Below are 19,792 nucleotides of genomic sequence, written 5' to 3'. Positions count from 1 at the left end.
CTTCCATTAAATTTTAGCTATACATATATTACAAATACTTTTTTTTCATAAAGACACATATGTCATCAGCAGAAGATTGCGGTCGCGTGAGTTATAGTTGCCTGCACTAACTATAACGGGGGAATTTCATTGTTTTTTTACGAGTGAAATGTACAGCTAACTATAACATGTGTGAAACCTATGGTTTTTTCAGTGAATTTGCAAGGTTTTTTAAATGCTAATTCCTAACTATAACGTGTGTGAAACCTATGGTTTTTTCAGTGAATTTGTACGGTTTTTTAAATGCTAAGATACTTTACGCCATTCGTGGCGTGCGCGCCCAGTTAACGCAGTTCGTTCCGTGCGCGCGGTGCGCTTCGCGCACCGCGCGCCCACTTTACGCAGTTAGTGCCATGCACGCACGGTGGTCACGCGGTGCGCTGCGCGCACCGCGTGCCCACGTTATGCGGGATGGTCCATGTACGCACGATGCGCTTCGCGCACCGTGCGCACATGGGGGACATATTATGCGCATCGTTGTGAAATGTATTCCTTATTAATTTAACATCTTTCCTATGCCATGCACAAATGATGCCCTTCGGCACCATTTGCACACGGGTTGGAGAGAGTGTGGATAATTTTTTTAAAAAAATTTTTTTACCGTACGCGTACGGTAAGCGTAATCGGCGATTTTCCGAAAAAAACCAAAATTTTTTTTTTTGGGCTTGGGGGTTGTTTGGGGACCCCTATATCGATGCTGGGTGGTTAGGATCTTAATATACTGCCCCTATAGACATTTTTTGGCTTCATTTTTGCTGCCAAACTCAGAGAGCGAGAGAGAAAATGGCGGCCGCCGCTTCCTGGTTTCGACCGATTCGAATGTTTACTAAGATCTAAGAGCCAATCAAAATCGCGCTCGCGCATGCCACCGTACGCGTACGGTAAGCGCACCGTAAGCTGGCTCAGATATATATATATTGATTTAAAGGCTATTTTCTCAGAATCTACTGAACAGATTTACACCAAACCTACAAAAGGCACTTCCTTGACCTGAGGACTACCTCTCTGCCAAATTTCAAGTAATTCTGTTCAGCCGTTCAGGCTGTAGCTGTGTCTAAAGGTCCTATGGAAAAATGCATGGGAAAAACGCGTTTTGGGACCCCCCTTTTATCTCAGCCCCCGCTTGACGAATCCCCCCGAGACTTTCAGGGTAGGAGCGGAGCGTAGCGCCCCACCTATTTTGAAAAATTCGCGAGGATTCTTCGACCGGCGCCAAAGTTATTCAAAATAGAATGTTGCGGATTTCCTATGGTAAGAGGGTCCTAACTATAACTACCTACTGGCGACCGCCAGTAGGTAATATATATATATATATCTGCGCACTCCAACCACAGCTTGAAATCCCGTGTCAGCCCAGACCGGCCTTGATACACATATATGACTTCCAACACCAGTTTCTTGAAGAACAGGTACTGACACCACCGGGTTTTATTTCTTCTTTGCACAGTTTATCCAAACTACAGCGTAACACGCTTAAGCAGCATCTCCTGTCTTTTTCACACACAGTAGACGCCACTGCTGTTGCCTCATATATACCATGACATGTAGTTCATAAGGTATAATAGACATAGAGAACATACTCATGCACTTTTCTTTAGTTCAGTCTTTTCTATTTTTTATTTCAATCTTTTTTCTTTCATTGAAAATGTATTTTCTTTCATGTTGAATCAGTGCAGAAAAATTACATTTAAAGTGCCCGTGCTATGCAGCCAATCAAATTGCAATCTTAATGTATCACAATTCCCTCAGTGCATGTGGAACTAAAAGTGCTAGTGCTGTGCAAGTTTTCGCATCACCTGTTTTTCGGTGTAATTACGCCATATGCAGTACAGTGATGTGTCACATAGATATCTGTGGCCAGTACCTCTATCATACATAATAAAACATGGAATAAAGTCATATAGATCTTCTACGGCCTTATTCTGAACACAATATTGTATTGGGTAAAATATGTCTTTCGTTGTGTGTGCAAACAGAGTCATTAATAAATGAGGCTTAGAATCAGAATATACACATCTCAAGCACGTTTTATTGATTCTAAATAAATTATTGTATATGCCAGGTTGTGGAGGGTTCAACAAGTGGGCTTTCTCTATCTCCACAAACCTTGATAGTCAACCCTACTCAAAGTGGCATATCCCTCTCTTGCTGCTATTTTCTTTAGGGCTATTGTCTTAAAGACCATAACTTGGATTTGGATTGTTGTTCCTATATTCCATTTTATGCTGTGCTCCATCACATATAATCTATATAAGTTCTACTCTTCCCTGATAAGAGGCACCAAATCAGAATTCATACTCAAGCGCACAGACTAACAAGTTACTTACCTTCGGTTACGATGTATCTGTAAGAGGTATATGTAGCAATAGATTCCTTACCTTAAGAAGTCCTTACCTTTAGAATTACCCCCAGGCTTCAGACTGGATCTGGAGATTTTTTCTTTAGCAGTACCCCTGCCCGTCAGTAGGTGGCGGCAGTCAACTCCGCGTCCGTAGTTGGCGTCGTGGTTACCGGAATGAGGTCGCGGTCACCGGAATGATTTTGCAGTGTCTACTCAGAAGCTGCCCCACGCGCTAACGTCAGCACAGACACAACTTTCCACGCCAGAAGCGCAGAGCCATGCAAGACACTGACCACTGGTACACATAACTAGGTCCCTGGAAGGGAGTCCCTATCCCTAGAAGTCAGTTTGCAGAACCGGGAGGATCGGTGGGGCAGTAAGGAATCTATAACAACATATGTCTCTTACAGATACATTGTTACCGAAGGTAAGCAACTTGTTTATCTGAAAGAGACTGTAGTTATAGATTCCTTACCTTTAGAATAGATACCCCAGCAATGCCAACCCTAGAGGTGGTTCTGCAAACTAAGTGCACACCAGAAAGTCCTGGAGAACAGAACAGCTAAAGTAGTCATCTCTCTGGACTTGGCTGTCCAGGCAATAATGCTTGGTGAACGTGTGCAGGGATGCCCATGTGGGCGCCTGACAGATGTCAAGGAGTGGGACTCCACGCCCAAAGGCAGTAGTAGCTGCCGGTGTCCTGGTAGAGTGGTCACGCAATCCCACTGGGGCTTCCTTCTTTGCCAAGGAGTAGCAGATTTTAATGCATTGGACAACCCATCGACTGATGGTACTTTTGCACAGCTCGACCTTTCTTGGCGCCCACATAGCCAATGAAGAGTTGATCGTCTACCAAGAAATCTTTTGTGCGGTCTAGATAGAAATACAACTGCGTTTTGGGTCCAGACGGTGGAGTATCTCCTCCTCCTAGGATGGATGCGGAGGCGAGGAAAAAGGTGGGCAGAGTGATGGTCTGTTCTATGTAGGACGAGGTAACCACTTTAGGAAGAAAAGAGACCAGTGTGCAAAGGACTACTTGTCCAGATGAACAGACAAAAAAGGAGGCTTTGAGGACAGAGCTTGAAGCTCACTCACTCTGCAAGCAGAGGTGATGGTGACAAGGAAGGCAGTCTTCAGAGTAAGGAGCCTGATAGGGCAGTTATGTGAAGGCTCAAAAGAAGCACACATAAGGAATGTCAAGGCAAGGTTGAAGTCCCACTGGGGCATTACGAACAGAGAAGGAGGAAAGGGATGAGTAATGCCCTTCAGAAATCTATTTACAACAGGGGACTTGAAAAGAGAAGGCTGATCAGGAAGGTGAAGAAAGGCAGAAAAGGCCAAAAGGTAGCCTTTAAGAGCCCCTGTGCCTGTCTTGGACTCGATCAAACCAGTGAGCTGTGGCTCCAGCCCCATACTGCTCAAGCTAGAAAAACTCCCAGACATAATGAGCACGCTAATCGTCGATCTCAAAGACGAAGCCCGAAGAATACGGAACAATGAACCCGCCCACCAAAAAACAGACGGGCTATTTAACATCACAGACGCTTACTCAGGCAAACCTGATCCAGCTAATCCAGCTGAAGTAGACAACAGACTCGGCTTGGAGCCCAGCGCCAAATCTGACGAGATCACCTGCCTTCCAAATCTCCCCCGAGAGAAAAACAACGATGAATACACTATTGAAAAACCAGCAAGCTCAGTTACTCGACATCTCTCCCGAAAAAATAAAAAAAGATTTAAAAAACTCAACAAGCATTGCAAACACAAGTCTGTCTCGAATGGTTCAATTCGACAATGGCTACTGCCCGTCTGCTCAGAGCCGCTCGAACATTCCAACGAGTCCCAGGGGGCCACGTCGCAATCCGCAATCAATATAATAACAACAATCTCAGCATGTCACGATGCTCCTGGCACGACCACTTTCGACCCCATTCTGGGCCCAGCTGCCTCTTCTGCCCCCCGCTGGGCAGCCCCTTCGGGTCCGGGTGCCCAACAGACTTCAACTGTGTTACATATTACTCAGGTGAATGAAGCAACACAGGGCTCCCCTAGAGATCGTTTAGCAGAGCTGAAAAATCCTTTGCTCAGAAATTATTTAATCAAAAGTAAGAACAGACAATCACAAGAGTCGCTAATCAAAACCGACCTGGACACCTTCTCGGATACAAGCTCAGTGCCACCTAGGTCAATGCCAGGGCTCTCCGCTGGGACAACAACAGTCACGCCCCCCCGGAGACGAGCCACTGAGGGCACGGCAGCCAGCCTAACTATCCCTTCTACACTGGCCACTGTCACAATCCCGGTAACTGGGACTCAGACCCAGTCCCACACAAAACAACAGGAACGGAAAATTTTGCTATATCCAGAGTATGTTTCTCAAGGTAAATGGGACACCCTCAATCGCAGCAACCTTCTGAAACTCTGTGCAAATATCCCCGGCCTGGAAATGATAAAAACAACAGACATTGAGAGCGTCTCTTTTCTACCCCGAGGCCCTTATGAGACCAACAAAACCACTGAGCTAACCTTTATAAGTCCAATTCCGGCAGAGATTATGAAAAATCACCATACGCTACTGGACAGCTGGGGCATAAAAATAAAGATTCAACCCTTAGAAAAATATCCACTGATACTGAAAACCTGCGGTTTGGAGACCCGTCTGGCTTCTTCAGAGGGGAACACAGGGCGGCAGGAGGGCACGAGTGCTGCGCGGGAACCAACACCGCATGTAGTCTCTGTCCTACTTGGATCCAAAGGGGGGACGACCTCCAGCCCAGCCAACGAAACCCCAATTAAAATAACAACTAACTTGGGTCAGGGCAAACGTTTCTGCTGCGTAACGGAAATATCAACAAAGACTGGTCTTGGTTGCCGCACGTTTTAAACTCCAGCACCTAATAGTCGCCCCCCCCAAAAAACACTCTGCACGACCACCAACCATTAGCAGTTTAAACATCATGTCCTGGAACGTTGCAGGGATAAGCAAATTAACTCAAAATCAAGCGGCAGTGGACTTTCTAGAAGGCGTCGACATAATCTGCACCCAAGAAACCTGGGCAGTCAAACCCATATCCTTAAGGGGGTACGCCGAATTTTGCAAACCAGCTATAAAAGCCAACATATTCGGAAGACCCTCAGGAGGGATAACGATTTACATCAAGCACTCGTTGCGAATCGAATTCACTGAAACACCTTTTACCTCACATTTGTTCCTGGCGGGCATCCTGAAAGGGCTTCACTCGTCCAATGGCCCACTTCCCATACTCTTAATCAGCGTATATTATAACCCCCATGGGCAGGGGTCCATGGACTCCAGGTCACAGCTGACAAGCCAGCTAGAAGCCTTACTTCTGCAATACCCCCTACTGGACTCCATCATCCTTGGGGACTTTAACACTCACAACATAGGGGCCATCCAAAGCCATCCCTCCGGGGCAACAAATGTCTTCAATGCTTTAATTAAATCATATAACTTGGCCACTGCTCATGTGGTCTATTTAAAAACTCATCCAATGGCCGCCATAGCCCCCACTTTCAACAATCAAACAACGATTGACTATATCATTTTAAGCGAAAATTTACAACCTCTACTGTCAAACTACATAGTTCACCCACGCAATGAAAGCGACCACGCTGCCCTAACAATTACCTTGAACCTCACAATGGAAACCTGCCCTAAGATGATCTGCCTCGGGACTTCCACTGGCGAAGAACTGTACAACCTTCCGAGACGAATTAAATGGGGGCCTGTGCCGGCCACCAAGTTCGAGGTCTGGAAACAAGCATGGGAAGGCTGGCCAATAAGTCCCAACCCGGGGGGTGTTATAAAAGAATGGGACAGATTAGCTCCGGATCTAGCCCTTGTGCTCCGTGACAACTCAGCAGGTTGTGCCCGAATGTATGTACCCCACAAACCAGGAACCAACACGGCAATTAAAGAAAGCGCCCGAAAACTAAACGCCTTACGTAGAACACACAGAAAAACCGGCTCTGATCAAGACAAAAGGCGATTAAAAACAACCGCAAAAAATCACTCAAAAACGGTGTGGGCTGCTAAGCGCGACCACTTAGATGCTCAATGGCTGCGGGTTTTTGATCTGTTAAGTCCTTGTAAAACCCAAGAGTTCTGGAGCTATTTAAACACCCTTGCTCAAGGTCATAATCACAGAGAAAACTCTCTTGATGCACGTTCTTGGATCAGTCACGTACAGACATTATATCAAGACGACCAACATAGTCTCCACTCAAATAACGACCATGCTGGGACTGGCGAACCAGACTCTTCCGCCAAATTTAAAGTTGACCTTGAGACAGCTTCAGTCACCAGAATTTTAAAAAAAATCAGACACAACGGAGCCCCGGGTCCCAACGGCTTGCCCGGCTCTATGTTTAGGGCACACATAGAATTCTGGTCCGCGACTCTGACGCTTCTCTATGCAGAATGCCGGCTTCTAGGGGATGTGCCAGACTCCTGGAGAGGGTGGCTCCTTCACCCAATCCATAAGAAAAGCCCAAAATCCAACCCAAACAATTATCGCATGATCGCTCTTCTGGACATCGAGGGCAAGGCCTACGCCAGTTCCATCTTGGTAGAGTTAACCCACTGGGCAAGTTCCGAAGGTCTTTTACCATTCTTTCAAACAGGGTTTAGATCTGGGGCATCGACGATTGATAACATAATAGCCCTTTCTTACCTGGCCCATCAAGCAGTTATTCGCAAAGGCCTCCCTCTCTTCGCATGCTTTATTGATTACTCAGCAGCGTTCGATGGTGTAGACCGAACAATCCTTTGGAACATTAACCCTGCGCTGTTGAAAGCTATACAATCATTATACCATAAAACGTGGGTCAGAATTAAACTCTCCAATATCTCAGCAACAGAGAAAATAAAAACAGACCGGGGTTTAAAGCAAGGGTGCGTCTTAGCTCCGCTCTTGTTTAATTTGTATACCGCCGACATGGGCCAAGCCTTGACAGGAGCAGCACTGGCCACGCCGAGGATCGGGGACACCAAGATACAGCTCATCCAATATGCCGACGACCTGGTACTTTTAGACCACACCAAAATAGGTCTACAAAAAGCTCTGTCGGCCTTGGCAATCTACAACGCGGCCCACAAATTGGTGGCCAACCAATCCAAATCTAAAGTTGTCATCTTCGGCCATCACCCGAAAAAGAAATTAGCAAGATGGAGCCTTGGCCAGCTGACTCTGGAAAGCGCACAAAAATACAACTACCTGGGCGTTTGGCTCACCGAATCCGGGTGGTCCGTGTGCTCAACTGCACAAAATTCAAATGAAAGGGAAATGCATTACTTACGCTCTCTGCAAATTACAAGCTACTTTGCACAGCCCAACCACGACGGCCATCCGAAGAGTCCTATGCGCAAAATTAATGCCCGCTCTCACTTACGCTCAATTGGCATTCCCTGGAAAACTAACGAAAGAACTAGAAAAAATTCATTGCAGTGCCCACAAAAGGTTGTTTCACATACCTGCGTGCACCCGAAACACATTGGTGCGCCTAGAATTCTCTTTGAACCATCAAATGCTGGAAGAGACGGCCTCTCTGTGTAAATACTACTTTCTTACTATTGCGGCCCAAGAGAAATCTATGAAGGCAGTTTTAAAACATATCTTCTGCGAACCTGGGAACCCGTGGTCAACTGCCCTCGCAGCCGGAGCAGTCCAGCTCAAATTAGCCTTGGAGAATTGGAACCCTAAGATCATTATGTACTCCGCCATCAAATGCACACTTAAAAAACAAGTTCGCATCCTCTCTCGCGCACTAGACCTGGAACTGTTGGACAAAAAAGGCCATCATGAAAGTCAAACCCTGCCACAAAAAGAGTTCAACTCCAAACACCATCTCACGCAGGCCGTGGGCAGAGCAGCCTTACTTAGGATCTTGGCATCCAGATTACATCCTCTGCCACTTCAAGAAATATACAATACCAAACGGAGAACAACGGCGATCAAGGGCTGCCGGCTCTGCAATTACAAACACGAGTCTTTGGCCCATCTTTTATTTTGTTGCCCGGCCTTGCGCACAGCCCGCCGTCTCTATCTACGGCCAATTCTATTACAACTGGGCACCCGTACAGCCAAGGAGGCGATCTCTCAATTGTACACATTGAACACAGTAAAACATATGGCTTCGTTTGGCAAATTCATCAAACAGACTCGATTATTGCTGACGGCTCCACCACTTAGAGACCCAGTCAATTGCAAGTCTGCTTGACGTCCATGGATTTTAATTATTGCCTTCTTTTAAATGCTGTTATCTTTTTTACAACTTTGTTACATGCTAAGGTTTTATGTTATGGTTTTAAGTAACCAGCAATAAAATACTCATTCATTCATTAGCCTTTAAGAGCCCCTGTGCCTGTCTTGGACCAAGTGCCCAGAAGGACGTCAGTGAGGGCTTCATTAAAAGGCAGAAGGGGCTCCGAAGAGGCGGCAGCCGGATGAAGCACCTCTGTTAGGAGGTTAGCCCTGACTGCCACCGTAGGAAACTCCAGGACCAAGGCCTCAGCCGCCCTATGCATCACCACTGCATACGACGCTGCCTCTGGGGAGGTATCCAGACCACTGGTGTCACCCAGGTCGTTTCGCCTGTCAGGCTCATCAAATTGGTCAGGTAAAGGGTCCACAGACACTTCCCTTTCCTCCTCAGCCTGCTCTGGTTGCCAGTCAGGCTTGAAAGGAACACCAGAGAGGAACAGAGGCACAAAAGTACCCTTCGGCGCTGACATCGGCCGATGTCGGTCCGGCATCGTGTCCAAGTCTGGGGTGTGGCTAAGGTCAGCACCGGTCGGGGGCACGACCGGCTCCGGGGATGCCGTCGTAGGCACCAGCGCAGGGGAAGGTACAGTGAGGTCGACCAGTATTGATCCGGATCCAGGTCTGATCCTTGAGGCCGTCTGGCAGTGGGGCCGGAGCCGCCAGTATCGAAGGCCCAGGGCCCAGTCGAGTCTGCAGGGCCTGAAGGCACGCCGGCAGAGTCAGGCTGCCAAAAGATGCCATAAAGCGCTTCATAGAAAGCTCGAAGCTGGGCAGGGGACGCTCTGGCACCGGGAAAAGGGGGGAAACTCGGAGCTGTCTCAGACGCATGCTTTGAAGATGGAGCTGGAGAATGACGACGCTCAGTGTCCTGCGTCGCGTCAGCCGACCGACGGGGAGAAGGTGAAAAGAGACACTGCTTCTTCGCCTTCTTCTTGTGCTCCGACTTACCTGAAGATCTCGAAGACTTGGATGACGAATGATGGTGGTGGCTCCGCGACCGGTCCCAAGACCTCGCTCTCAACCGGGACCTCAAGCGGCATAGAGCCGACTGCCGGGTCTCCAACAACCTTCGGGGCCGCTCCCGCAAAGACTTTAGATTCATGGCCCGACATTCGGAGAACGACTTCGGGTCGTGGTTGCGCTTCAGTAACCAGTAGCATACATGGTGGGGTTCTATAACCAACATCAGGCAGTACAGGCCTCGCATGGCTTGAACCTGGTCTGTCGCTGGGACATCCCTCGTACACAAGGAGTCAGGAAGACTCAAAAAGAATTTGACAAATCGAGAAAAAGTAAAAAATTGACTACGGGGAAGCTCTCTCCAGATCTGCGCAAGGCTGGCGCGAAAAATAAAATCATTGACATCAGAGCGCAGGGGTGGCGTCTTAGTAGACTCTGCAACGTCATCCCGGCAACCACGACGCCAACGACGGATGCGGAGTTGACTGACGCCACCTACCGAAGCGCAGGGGTACTGCTAAAAATAAAATCTCTGGATCCAGTCTGACATCTGGGGGTAATTCTAAAGGTAAGGAATCTATAACTACAGTCTCTTTCAGATGTAAGATTCACCTAAAGTGCATTGCAAATGTGTAGCACCAAATGTGTCTCAAAGATGTATAATAATGTATGCAAATCATGATACTGTTGAGTTCATCAATCGACAATTGGTCAATTTGAGAGAGGACTATTTTTCTAAAGATGAACATATAGATCTTCATCGGAATTTAAGCCGTCCAGTATTTTGTTGTTGAGCATAATAATTTATTTAGACTCTAATTGTCTCAATTTAAGATCCCTATTTCCACCTCTTCTACTTTTGCAGACTGAATCAATGAGGTAGTTGGCCAGTTCATTCAAGTTGCCATTATGTACTTCATTCATGTGCCTAGCAACCGGATACATTTTGGTGCTATAATCCACTGCTACACGTATGTTGTAGGACCTTCACATGTACCATATGTATGGTACTCCCCATATACATATTGGGGCAGGAACATTGAAACACATATACAACATGGTTGCTCCTTCAATTAAACGAATTGCGTATCTTCAGTGGAGTTTTTTAATAACAGCGATTGGACTTCTTTTGCATTCAGACCATGTTGGCTTTCTTTACATCTATGACATTTGAGGAACACAGGACTGCCTCTTAGCCACATATCTGGTTCTGGTACCTCCGGCTCCGGACTACTTACTACCAGCTTCTGACACATGGGAACATGAGTCGCATTTGCTCAGTAACAAATGGAACCAAGATGAACAAGTTACTTACCTTCGGTAATGATATATCTGTAAAAGACAAATATTAGTTGTAGATTCCTTATCTTAGAATTACCCCTAGGAGTCAGACAGGATCCGGAGAATTTTTTTGTAGCAGTACCCCTGCGCATTGGTAGGTGGCGTCAGTCAACGCCCTCACATGCTGACGTCAGTTCTTTACACGACATTCCACGCCGGAAGCGCAGAGTCATGCTAGACACTGGTGGCAAAAAACTAGGGTCCTGAAAGGGAATCCCTTACCCTATAAATCAGTTTGCAGAATGGGGAGGATGGGTGGGGCGGTAAGGAATCTATAACTAATATATGTCTCTTACAGATATATTGTTACCGAAGGTAAGTAACTTGTTCATCTGAAAGAGACTATTAGTTATAGATTCCTTACCTTAGAAAAGATAACCCAGCAATACCAACCCCGGAGGTGGGTCTGCGAACTAAGTTCAAACCAGAAAGTCCTGGAGACCTGAATGGCCAAAGAAGCCGTCTCTCCGGACTTGGCTGTCCAGGCAGTAGTGTTTCGTGAATGTGTGCAGGGATGCCCACGTGGCTGCCTGGCAGATGTCATGAAGGGGGACATCACGTCCCAAAGCAGTAGTGGCAGCTGTCGCCCTGGTTGAATGGGCACGCAGTCCTACCAGAGGTTCCTTCTTTGCAAAGGAATAACACATTTTGATGCAAAGAACGACCCACCGAGAGATGGTCAGTCTTTGCAAGGCCCGACCTTTCTTGGCGCCCACATAGTCATCAAAAAGCCGATCATCCACCCGGAATTGTTAGCACAAGTTTTGGATCCAGACAATGGAGCCTCTCCTCCTCCTCTGAAGGATGCAGAGGCGGGAAATAGGTGGGTGATGTGATGGTCTGTCCAATGTGGAAAGAGGTAACCACTTTGGGGAGAAAAGAAGGTCGGGTTCGAAGGACAACCGTGTCCCGATGAACGGCAAGGACAGGAGGCTTAGAAAACAGAGCCTGAAGCTCACTCACCCTGAGAGCAGAGGTGATGGCAATCAGAAAAACTGTTTTTAAAGTTAAGAGTCAGAGGGGACAATTATGTAGTGGCTCGAAAGGGGCGCACATAAGTTAGGTCAAAACCAGATTCAAGTCCCACTGGGGCATTACGAAAGTAATAGGAGGAAAGAGGTGAGTAATGCCCTTAAGAAATAAATTTACAATAGGGGACTTGAAAAGAAAAGGCTGCTCAGGAAGCCGAAGAAATGTTGAAATAGCCGACAGGTAGCCCTTAAGGGTGCCCAGAGCAGAGCCCTGCTGGGCCAAGAAGAATCTCAGAAACAGGAGCAGAAAGGTTATCTACAGCCTTTGATGTGCACCACACTATATATTTGTTCCATCTACAGGCGTATACCGGTTTAGTGGAGGGACGCCTGGCAGCCAAAATAACATTACAGACTTCGGGAAGAAGGTCGAAAGCTGTCAACTGTCGCTGCTCAATCTCCACGCAAAGAGGTGAAGGCTAGACAGGTTCAGGTGGAGGACCGTCCCCTGCTGCTGCGACAGAAGATCCTCCTGAAGAGGCAGTCTTATCAGAGGATCGATGGCCATGTGTAAGAGCTCGGGATACCAGACCCTTCGTGCCCAAACCAGAGCCACAAGGATGACTTGGGCCCGGTCGCACTTGATCTTCTTCAGCACTCTGGACAGAAGTTGTATAGGCGGAAAGGCGTATAGAAGACTGCAGCTCCATTTGTGACGAAAAGCGTTGCCGAGCGAGTGCCGCCTTGTAAATGCGCAGAACTGCTGACATTGTGCGTTCTCTTCGGAGGCAAACAGATCTAGCCAAGGCTCTCCCCACTTCTGAAAGAGACCTTGCACCACCTCCGAGTGAAGACGCCATCCGTGGTCCATCATGCACCGGCAGCTGAGTTTGTCCGCCCTGGTGTTCAGGGAACCTGCCAGGTGTTGAACCACCAGGGATATGCCCTGATGTTCAAGCCACATCCGGAGGCAGAGACACTCTTGACATAGGGTACACAACCCCACCCGCCCTGTTTGTTGCAGTACAACATGGCGGTGGTGTTGTCCGTGAACACCTGCACTACTCTTCCCTGGACAGAGGGAAGGAATGCCTTTAGTGCAAGACGAATCGCCCGGAGCTCCAGAGGTCTCTGATCTCCGCCTCTCCCATGTGGCCGCCCCACCCCAGAAGTAATGTATCTGTCACCACTGTGAACTCTAGTTGGGGAGGGAGAGGGATCTGTCTGTGACCCGATCCCGGTTCGCTAGCCACCACTGCAATTGGTGTGCAGTGCCCTCCAAGATCTGGACGCAATCGGAATGATTCCCCTGATGCAGTGCCCACTGGAACTTCAGGTCCCACTGCAGAGCGCGCATATGCCACCTGGCATGATCCACCAGCAGGATACAGAAAGCCATGAGTCCCAGCAGCCTCAGGGTCATTCTGACCGAAACCCGGGAGGGAGACTGAAACATCAGTATCATAGCCCGAATCTCCCGGACTCACTGCTCGAAAGGATAGGCCCGAAACTGCGCTGTGTCCAGAACCGCTCCGATGAAAAGGAGCTTCTGAGAGGGAATCAGGTGTGACTTCGGCACATTGATAGTGAACCCCAGCGAATTCAGGAGGTCCGCCGTAGTCTGGAGGTGGGAGACAACAGCCTGGGCGAGCCCACCTTCAACAGCCAGTCATCGAGATAGGGGAAGACTGGAACCCCTGATCCAAGCAGATGAGCTGCGGCCACCGCCATCACTTTTGTGAACACCCGAGGGGCGCTAGTAAGGCCAAAGGGGAGCACAGTAAACTGAAAATGCGCGTGGCCTACCGTGAACCGTAGGTAACGCCTGTGGACTGGCAGGACGGGAATGTGGAAATAGGCGTCCAGCAAGTCCAACGCTACCATCCAGTCTCAAGGGCAGACAGGACCTGAGCCAATGTCAACATTTTGAACTTCTCCTTCCGGAGGAAGCGGTTGACGTTCCTGAGATCCAAGATAAGAGGCAGGTCTTTGTCCTTCTTGGGCACCAGAATAACAGCAACGACCTACTTCTGGGGCAGGAACTCGTTCGATAGCCGCCTTGACTAAGAGAGTTGTAACCTCCTGAGTGAGAAGGGCCAAGTGATCCTCCGACATGCGATGGAAATGTGGTGGCATGGATGGAGGGGTAGTCTCGAAGGGGAGTGAGTAGCCCCTTTGGACTATCTGCAAAACCCACCTGTCTGACGTGATGGTTTGCCAGTGGGGGAGGTGATGGCATTGAAATGTCAGACTAGGAGGGTTTGGAGGCTGCTGCAGAGGGGGTGCTGGTGGACTGCCCAGCCCGTTGGCCCCCTGACCCACGACACTGGGTTCCACGTCCCCGACCACGCAGAGGCTGAACAGTTTGCGCAGGCCTGTGGCTCTGGGCGTAACATGTTGGGGCACCCCCTCCGTGGCCACGAAAGGGGCAAAAAAGCAGACTGCGCAGGCCGAGAAGTGGTAGCGAGGCCCAAGGATCTGGCCGTAGCCCTAGAATCTTTAAAGCGCTCGAGCGCATTGTCCGCTTTGTCGCCAAACAAGAGACGGCCATCAAAGGGCATGTCCAAAAAAGCCGATTGGACATCGCCCGAAAAGCCAGTGGGCCTCAGCCAGGCCTAGCGTCGTAGAGCTACCGACGTTGGAATTGTTCTGCCTAGAGAGTCGGCGGTGTCCAGCCCACACTTAATGGCGAACTTTGCTGCATCTCTGCCCTCAGCGACTGCATGGGAAAGAGTGACCCGGGCCTCCGCCGGACACTGTGGCAGCACCTGCGCAACTGTATCCCACACAGAGTGGGAATAACAGCCCAAAAGACATGCGATGTTCACTGACCGCAGCCCCAAGCAGGCGGAAGAAAACATCTTCTTCCCAAGATGATCCAGCTTCTTGAATTCCCTATCTGGGGGAGTAGTAGGGAATGTATCCTTAGAAGTAGAGGCTTGGACCACCAAGCTGACAGGGTAGGGTGTTGGGAGAGGAAAAGTGGGTCGCCCGGGGCCGGCGTCGGGCAATCATCCTATCCACAGGAGCCCCTGTGCTGGGCTTGGACCAGGTGCCCAGAAGGATGTCAGTAAGGGCCTCATTGAATGGCAGTAAGGTTCACGGCCTCAGCCGCCCCATGCAACACCACTGCGTATGAGGCTCCATCCTCCGAACCCACGGTAGGGGGAGAAAGCATACCAGGGTCTGGTGACGTATCCAGGCCACTGGCATCACCTAACTCCTCTCTCCAGTTCGGTTCAGTCAACTGGTCAGTAAAAGGGTCACCGGACCCCTTGCAGTCCTCCTCTTCTGGCTGCCAGTCAGGGCGAAAAGAAACACCAGAATAGAACAAGGGTACAAAAGTACTGCCCGGCACCAGATCCCGCGTCGGTCGACGCAGGTCCGTCTCCGTGTCCAGGTCAGGGTGGAGGCCGGGGTCCGTCTCCGTTTCCAGGTCAGGGTGGAGGCCGGGGTTAATGCCGGCTGGGGACAGAACCGGCGTCGGAAGAGGCGGAGGTGTCATCAGTGGATTCGACGCCAGAGGAGGTGTCATAAGGTCAACCGGCGCTGATCATGATCCAGGCCTCAATTCCTGGGAGCCCTGCGGCACCAGGGCCAGAGCTGCCGGGTTCGAAGGCCTAGAACCCCCAGCCGAGTCCACGGGGCCCGAAGGCGCGCCAGCGGAGTCAGGCTGCCCAAAGATCGAGTAAACCACTTCGTGAAAACTACAAAGTTGGGCAGGGGTCGCTCCGGCTCCCGGAAACAGAGGTAAGCTCGGAGTCGACCCACCAGGCTCCGCAGGCAGAGCCGCAGGATGACCACCATCCGCGTCTTGCATCGCGTCCGCCCACGGACGGGGAAAAAGCGAAGAGCGACAATGCTTCTTCACCTTCTTTTTGTGCTTTGACTTACCCGAAGACGAAGACTTTGACGATGAGTGGTGGTGATGGCTCCTAGACCAGTCCCGCGACCTCCCTATCGACCAGGACCTTGAGCGGCGCGGAACGGACTTCTAGGCCTCGAGAAGCTTTCGGGACCGGCATTTGGAGCACGACTTCGTGTCGCGCTCCAAACACCAGAGCCCCACGAGATGCGGGTCTGTAACCAACATCAATTTGTGACAGGCCTCACAAGCCTTGAAGTCGGTTCGAGGACGAGACATCCCTACGTGCACCAGGAGTCGCACAAGTCGAAAAGAAGTCGACAAAATTCAAAAAATAGTAGTCAAAAAGTGACTAGAGGTACCACTCTCTCCGGATCTGCACTGGCTAGCGCTGAAAAAGAAGGAACTGATGTCAGCGCGTGAGGGTGGCGTCAAAGTAGATACCGTGATGTCATCCTGGCGACCACAACAACGAACGCGGAGTCGACCAACGCCACCTACCGATGTGCAGGGGTATTGCTATGAAAAAATTCTCCGGATCCAGTCTGATGCCTGGGGGTAATTCTAAGTTAAGGAATCTATAGCTAATAGTATCTTTCAGATACCACATGCAGATGTTGTGTCTCGCCAATAGACATGCACTTGAACCCTGCAACTTTCAGAGACATCTGACTTAGCTGTTGCTAAAGCTTAGGATTTTTGTTTGGTAAAACCTAGGATTGATATTCTTTACTTGAGGAACCTGAAGGAAGATTTATCCATCGGAAATAACAATTCAATGCTTGCCTAATCTAATTTCAAGACATTCATCTTCAAATGGACCAAATAAAATATGTTAAAAGACTTATATCTCTATCATGTAAAAAGACTATGAATGGCAAAACACCCTTCTCCATTTCCCCCCATCAAACTTTTGCGAGCAAACACTATGGAGAGCAAAACAATCAACCAAACCGGACAAAAATGATTTAATTTGCAAAACTTACCCTGGCCTTTGTTTAATGATTCAAAGAAATCATGTCTGGTAAAATTACTCTCATCCTGGCTGTTGATGCTTGCACTGTCGAAGGTTGGAGTTAATGATCCAGAAAGGTCTAACTTAGTTTCTGTTTTGCCTCTCCGATGGCTGGTATTTAATGAATATAGTTTGATATCTTTAATTTCAAATTGCAGAATGTCCCTTCTTGATTCATCTGATCCAGAAACAAAGTTTTGAATGACTATTTGACCTAAGTGTCCAACAAGGAGCTCAGGACTACCAGGCTTCCGAGGAATTGAGACTACTGGAGATTCAATGTTTAAGTTTAGAATTAGTTTTACTGTATCAGTTTTAACATCTTCATGTCCAAACTCAGCATCTTGATTACCGTTGTAATGAAAAGGTTCCCTAACCTTCCGGTGAGTTTCAAAGAGAGATACCTTTTCACTGTATTCAGCTGTTTTTGTGACAAGTACAGTGGAAACCTTTGAAGCTGCCATTTTGAGCATGGTACGGAAATTCTCTTCAAGTTCATCCATGGACAATGTTAACTCTTTTAGAAATTTAGCTGAGTGGTTGTAATGTAATGATGCCATGTTTAAGTTTAAGGAACATTCTTCCTTAGTCTGCTCAATGAATGTAAATGATAAAGCCTCTATGAGGTTGCCAGCATCATGGTCCTCAATACATTCAGGCTCCAGTAAATTTGCCTCAACACTTGGGCTACTAAAACCTGTTTTATTCCCAATGCAAACCACATACTGGTTATTGGTATTATCTTGTGTCAAATCCATTAGCTGTAAACAACCAAGAGAACCATTTACACGAAATCTTGTTCCCATGGAAACATTTACTCTTGTGCCACCAATGCTAGCAGTTGCAATTTTTCTTCCACACTTTTCTCCACTTGTCATTCCAACTGTCCGAAGAAGAAGTATGTTTAATCTATTGATGTCCACAGCCACCTCTGTGTTCTGCTCATATGTCACCTGAAAAGATTCTTGCTCTCGTAAAAGCTTTTCATAGTCAGTCATTAATGGCTGAGGGCTGGTAATGTCTTCCTTAGGGAAAGATTTCTGAAGAAAACCAATCAATTCAACCATAGTTTCAGGATTAAGAATAATATCCAAGTTGTTCACTTGAAGTGACATCACTTGAAGTGAACTGTTAAGGTTCATCGAAGGGCACTCAGAACTCACAAACTGATACTCCAGTTTAATTAATGCTTCTTGTTCTTTGATGGGAAGGGGGTGAAAAGACTCTTCAGTGCATTTGTCATTCACCCCAATTACTTCAGAGAGAATTGTCTCATTCAGTGGCGAAATTGGTGACTGTGCTCTGCTATGAAGAAGACTTCCGGTTGGTACATCAAAGCTAAGATGCTTGTGAGATGCCATCAGAAGATCGAAATCAGACCCATATGTTTGCATAGTATCAACCAAAAGCAAGCCATGAACAGTTAGTGAAATATCTGCATCATAGGGTCGTTTCACAAAATGGGCATTTGTGCCTAGGACTTTAAGCACAGAGATGTATCGACCACTGCTTTCAACCCCAAGCTGCATATAATTCACTTTAAATTCAGCCACTAGCAGTTTTGATTCTACAAGAACTTCCCGGGTATGTTGCTCCAAAGTTACAATGCTCTGTGTCAAATTGAGAACAGACCCCTGTGACTGGTCTAGATTATCTGTGTTCATAAAGATTTTATCTTTTCTTAAAGGTAGCGCTTCAAAGATCTTGGATTCCGGTGAACTTAACCTAGAAAAACAGTTATTTAAAGCCAATATCTTATCCTCGTTTACATGTATTTTTAGATCAGGCAATGCCCCAGACAGGAGCGCCCCAGGGTAGTTGGGATCCGAAGTGTACATCAACCTACGCTCTAACTTTAAATGCACATCAAATTTTTCTACCACATGAGTAGGGCCTACATCGGTGTCCTGAACATGTTTCCAGTTATCCTTTACTCGTCCAACCATAATTTGAAGATCTTTAAATGAAAGAGAATATTTTTCATACATTTTATGGTTTAGCAAATGTGTTGGCAGATTTTCTTCAAGATGTGCTGCAGTAGGTACATAAGAAGTCTTGCTTTCAATGTCAATGTTCATATGTAGTGGCGGAGTACTCGGAGGAGTTGCTAAAGGTGTTTTATACTCTTCATCACTTAAATCAGGCCCCTGTGCACTTTCAGCCCTTTTACACTCATCTATGGATCAAAAAGAAATTAAAGATGAAATATTTGTTAACTTTAGGAACATTTTGTGAATGCACTACTATTTTGAAAGACAGCTACTTTTTTAATTAATATTTTTCATGGACATGTTCAGTAGACACAGAAATAAATTGTAAACCGTGCATAAAGCCAATGCACTCAATACTCAGGTGTAACATAGGATAAAAACAAATTAGCTGGCAATCTCCCAAAATCTTGTCATCACACCCACAAATGTCCCCAAAGTGAAATTTACCAACTTTGTCTTATTTACTGCCTCCAGCACTCTTACTTCGGGCAAAACCCATGTTGACAACATTATGCAAGATTAATCTGCATAACTCAATCGGCAATAAAACAATATAAAGCAAGTGGATAGTTGGGGAAAGCCACAGCTGCACTACCCTACTATACACACAATGTCAATAATACAAATAGTTCAGGTTGCCCACCTCAAAGGTCCACTATCCAAGGACCATATATGTTTAGACACCAAAAATCATTTAACAGAGAGGCAACACTGTAAAGGAGTAATAATAATGATGGTACATAACGTATTTCAAAAAACAAGTATACACAAAGAAAAAATAGGTTCTTTAATTGTTGCAGGTTGAACAGGCAGCAGAGAAACAGCCAACGCGTTTCGCCCAACAGCGGGCTTCCTCAGGGCTGTAAAAAGCAACATACATTTTTCAGAGAGTGATATTTATAAAATTGCATTTAATATAATATAAACAACGAAGGTTGAATATTAACCATATTGCAAAAAAGCAATTCATCATTGGTGATTGATA

General features: G+C 47.4%; 1 protein-coding gene across 2 annotated transcripts in view; it reads right to left on the bottom strand.

The window, feature by feature from the left end:
- The window catches only part of VPS13D (vacuolar protein sorting 13 homolog D), a 2,738,381-nt gene that overhangs the window by 2,356,735 nt on the left and 361,854 nt on the right, over positions 1 to 19,792 (bottom strand). For both annotated transcript variants that reach the window (XM_085608633.1, XM_085608634.1), the window contains exon 19: positions 16,788 to 18,992. In XM_085608633.1, coding sequence (XP_085464759.1) covers positions 16,788 to 18,992 — 2,205 coding nt within the window. The remainder of the gene's footprint in view (positions 1 to 16,787; positions 18,993 to 19,792) is intronic.

This window comes from Triturus cristatus, chromosome 1_2 (genome assembly GCF_964204655.1).
Source record: "Triturus cristatus chromosome 1_2, aTriCri1.1, whole genome shotgun sequence".
In the NCBI taxonomy this organism is placed as follows: domain Eukaryota; kingdom Metazoa; phylum Chordata; class Amphibia; order Caudata; family Salamandridae; genus Triturus; species Triturus cristatus.
This window is presented reverse-complemented; position numbering and strand designations above follow the sequence as displayed.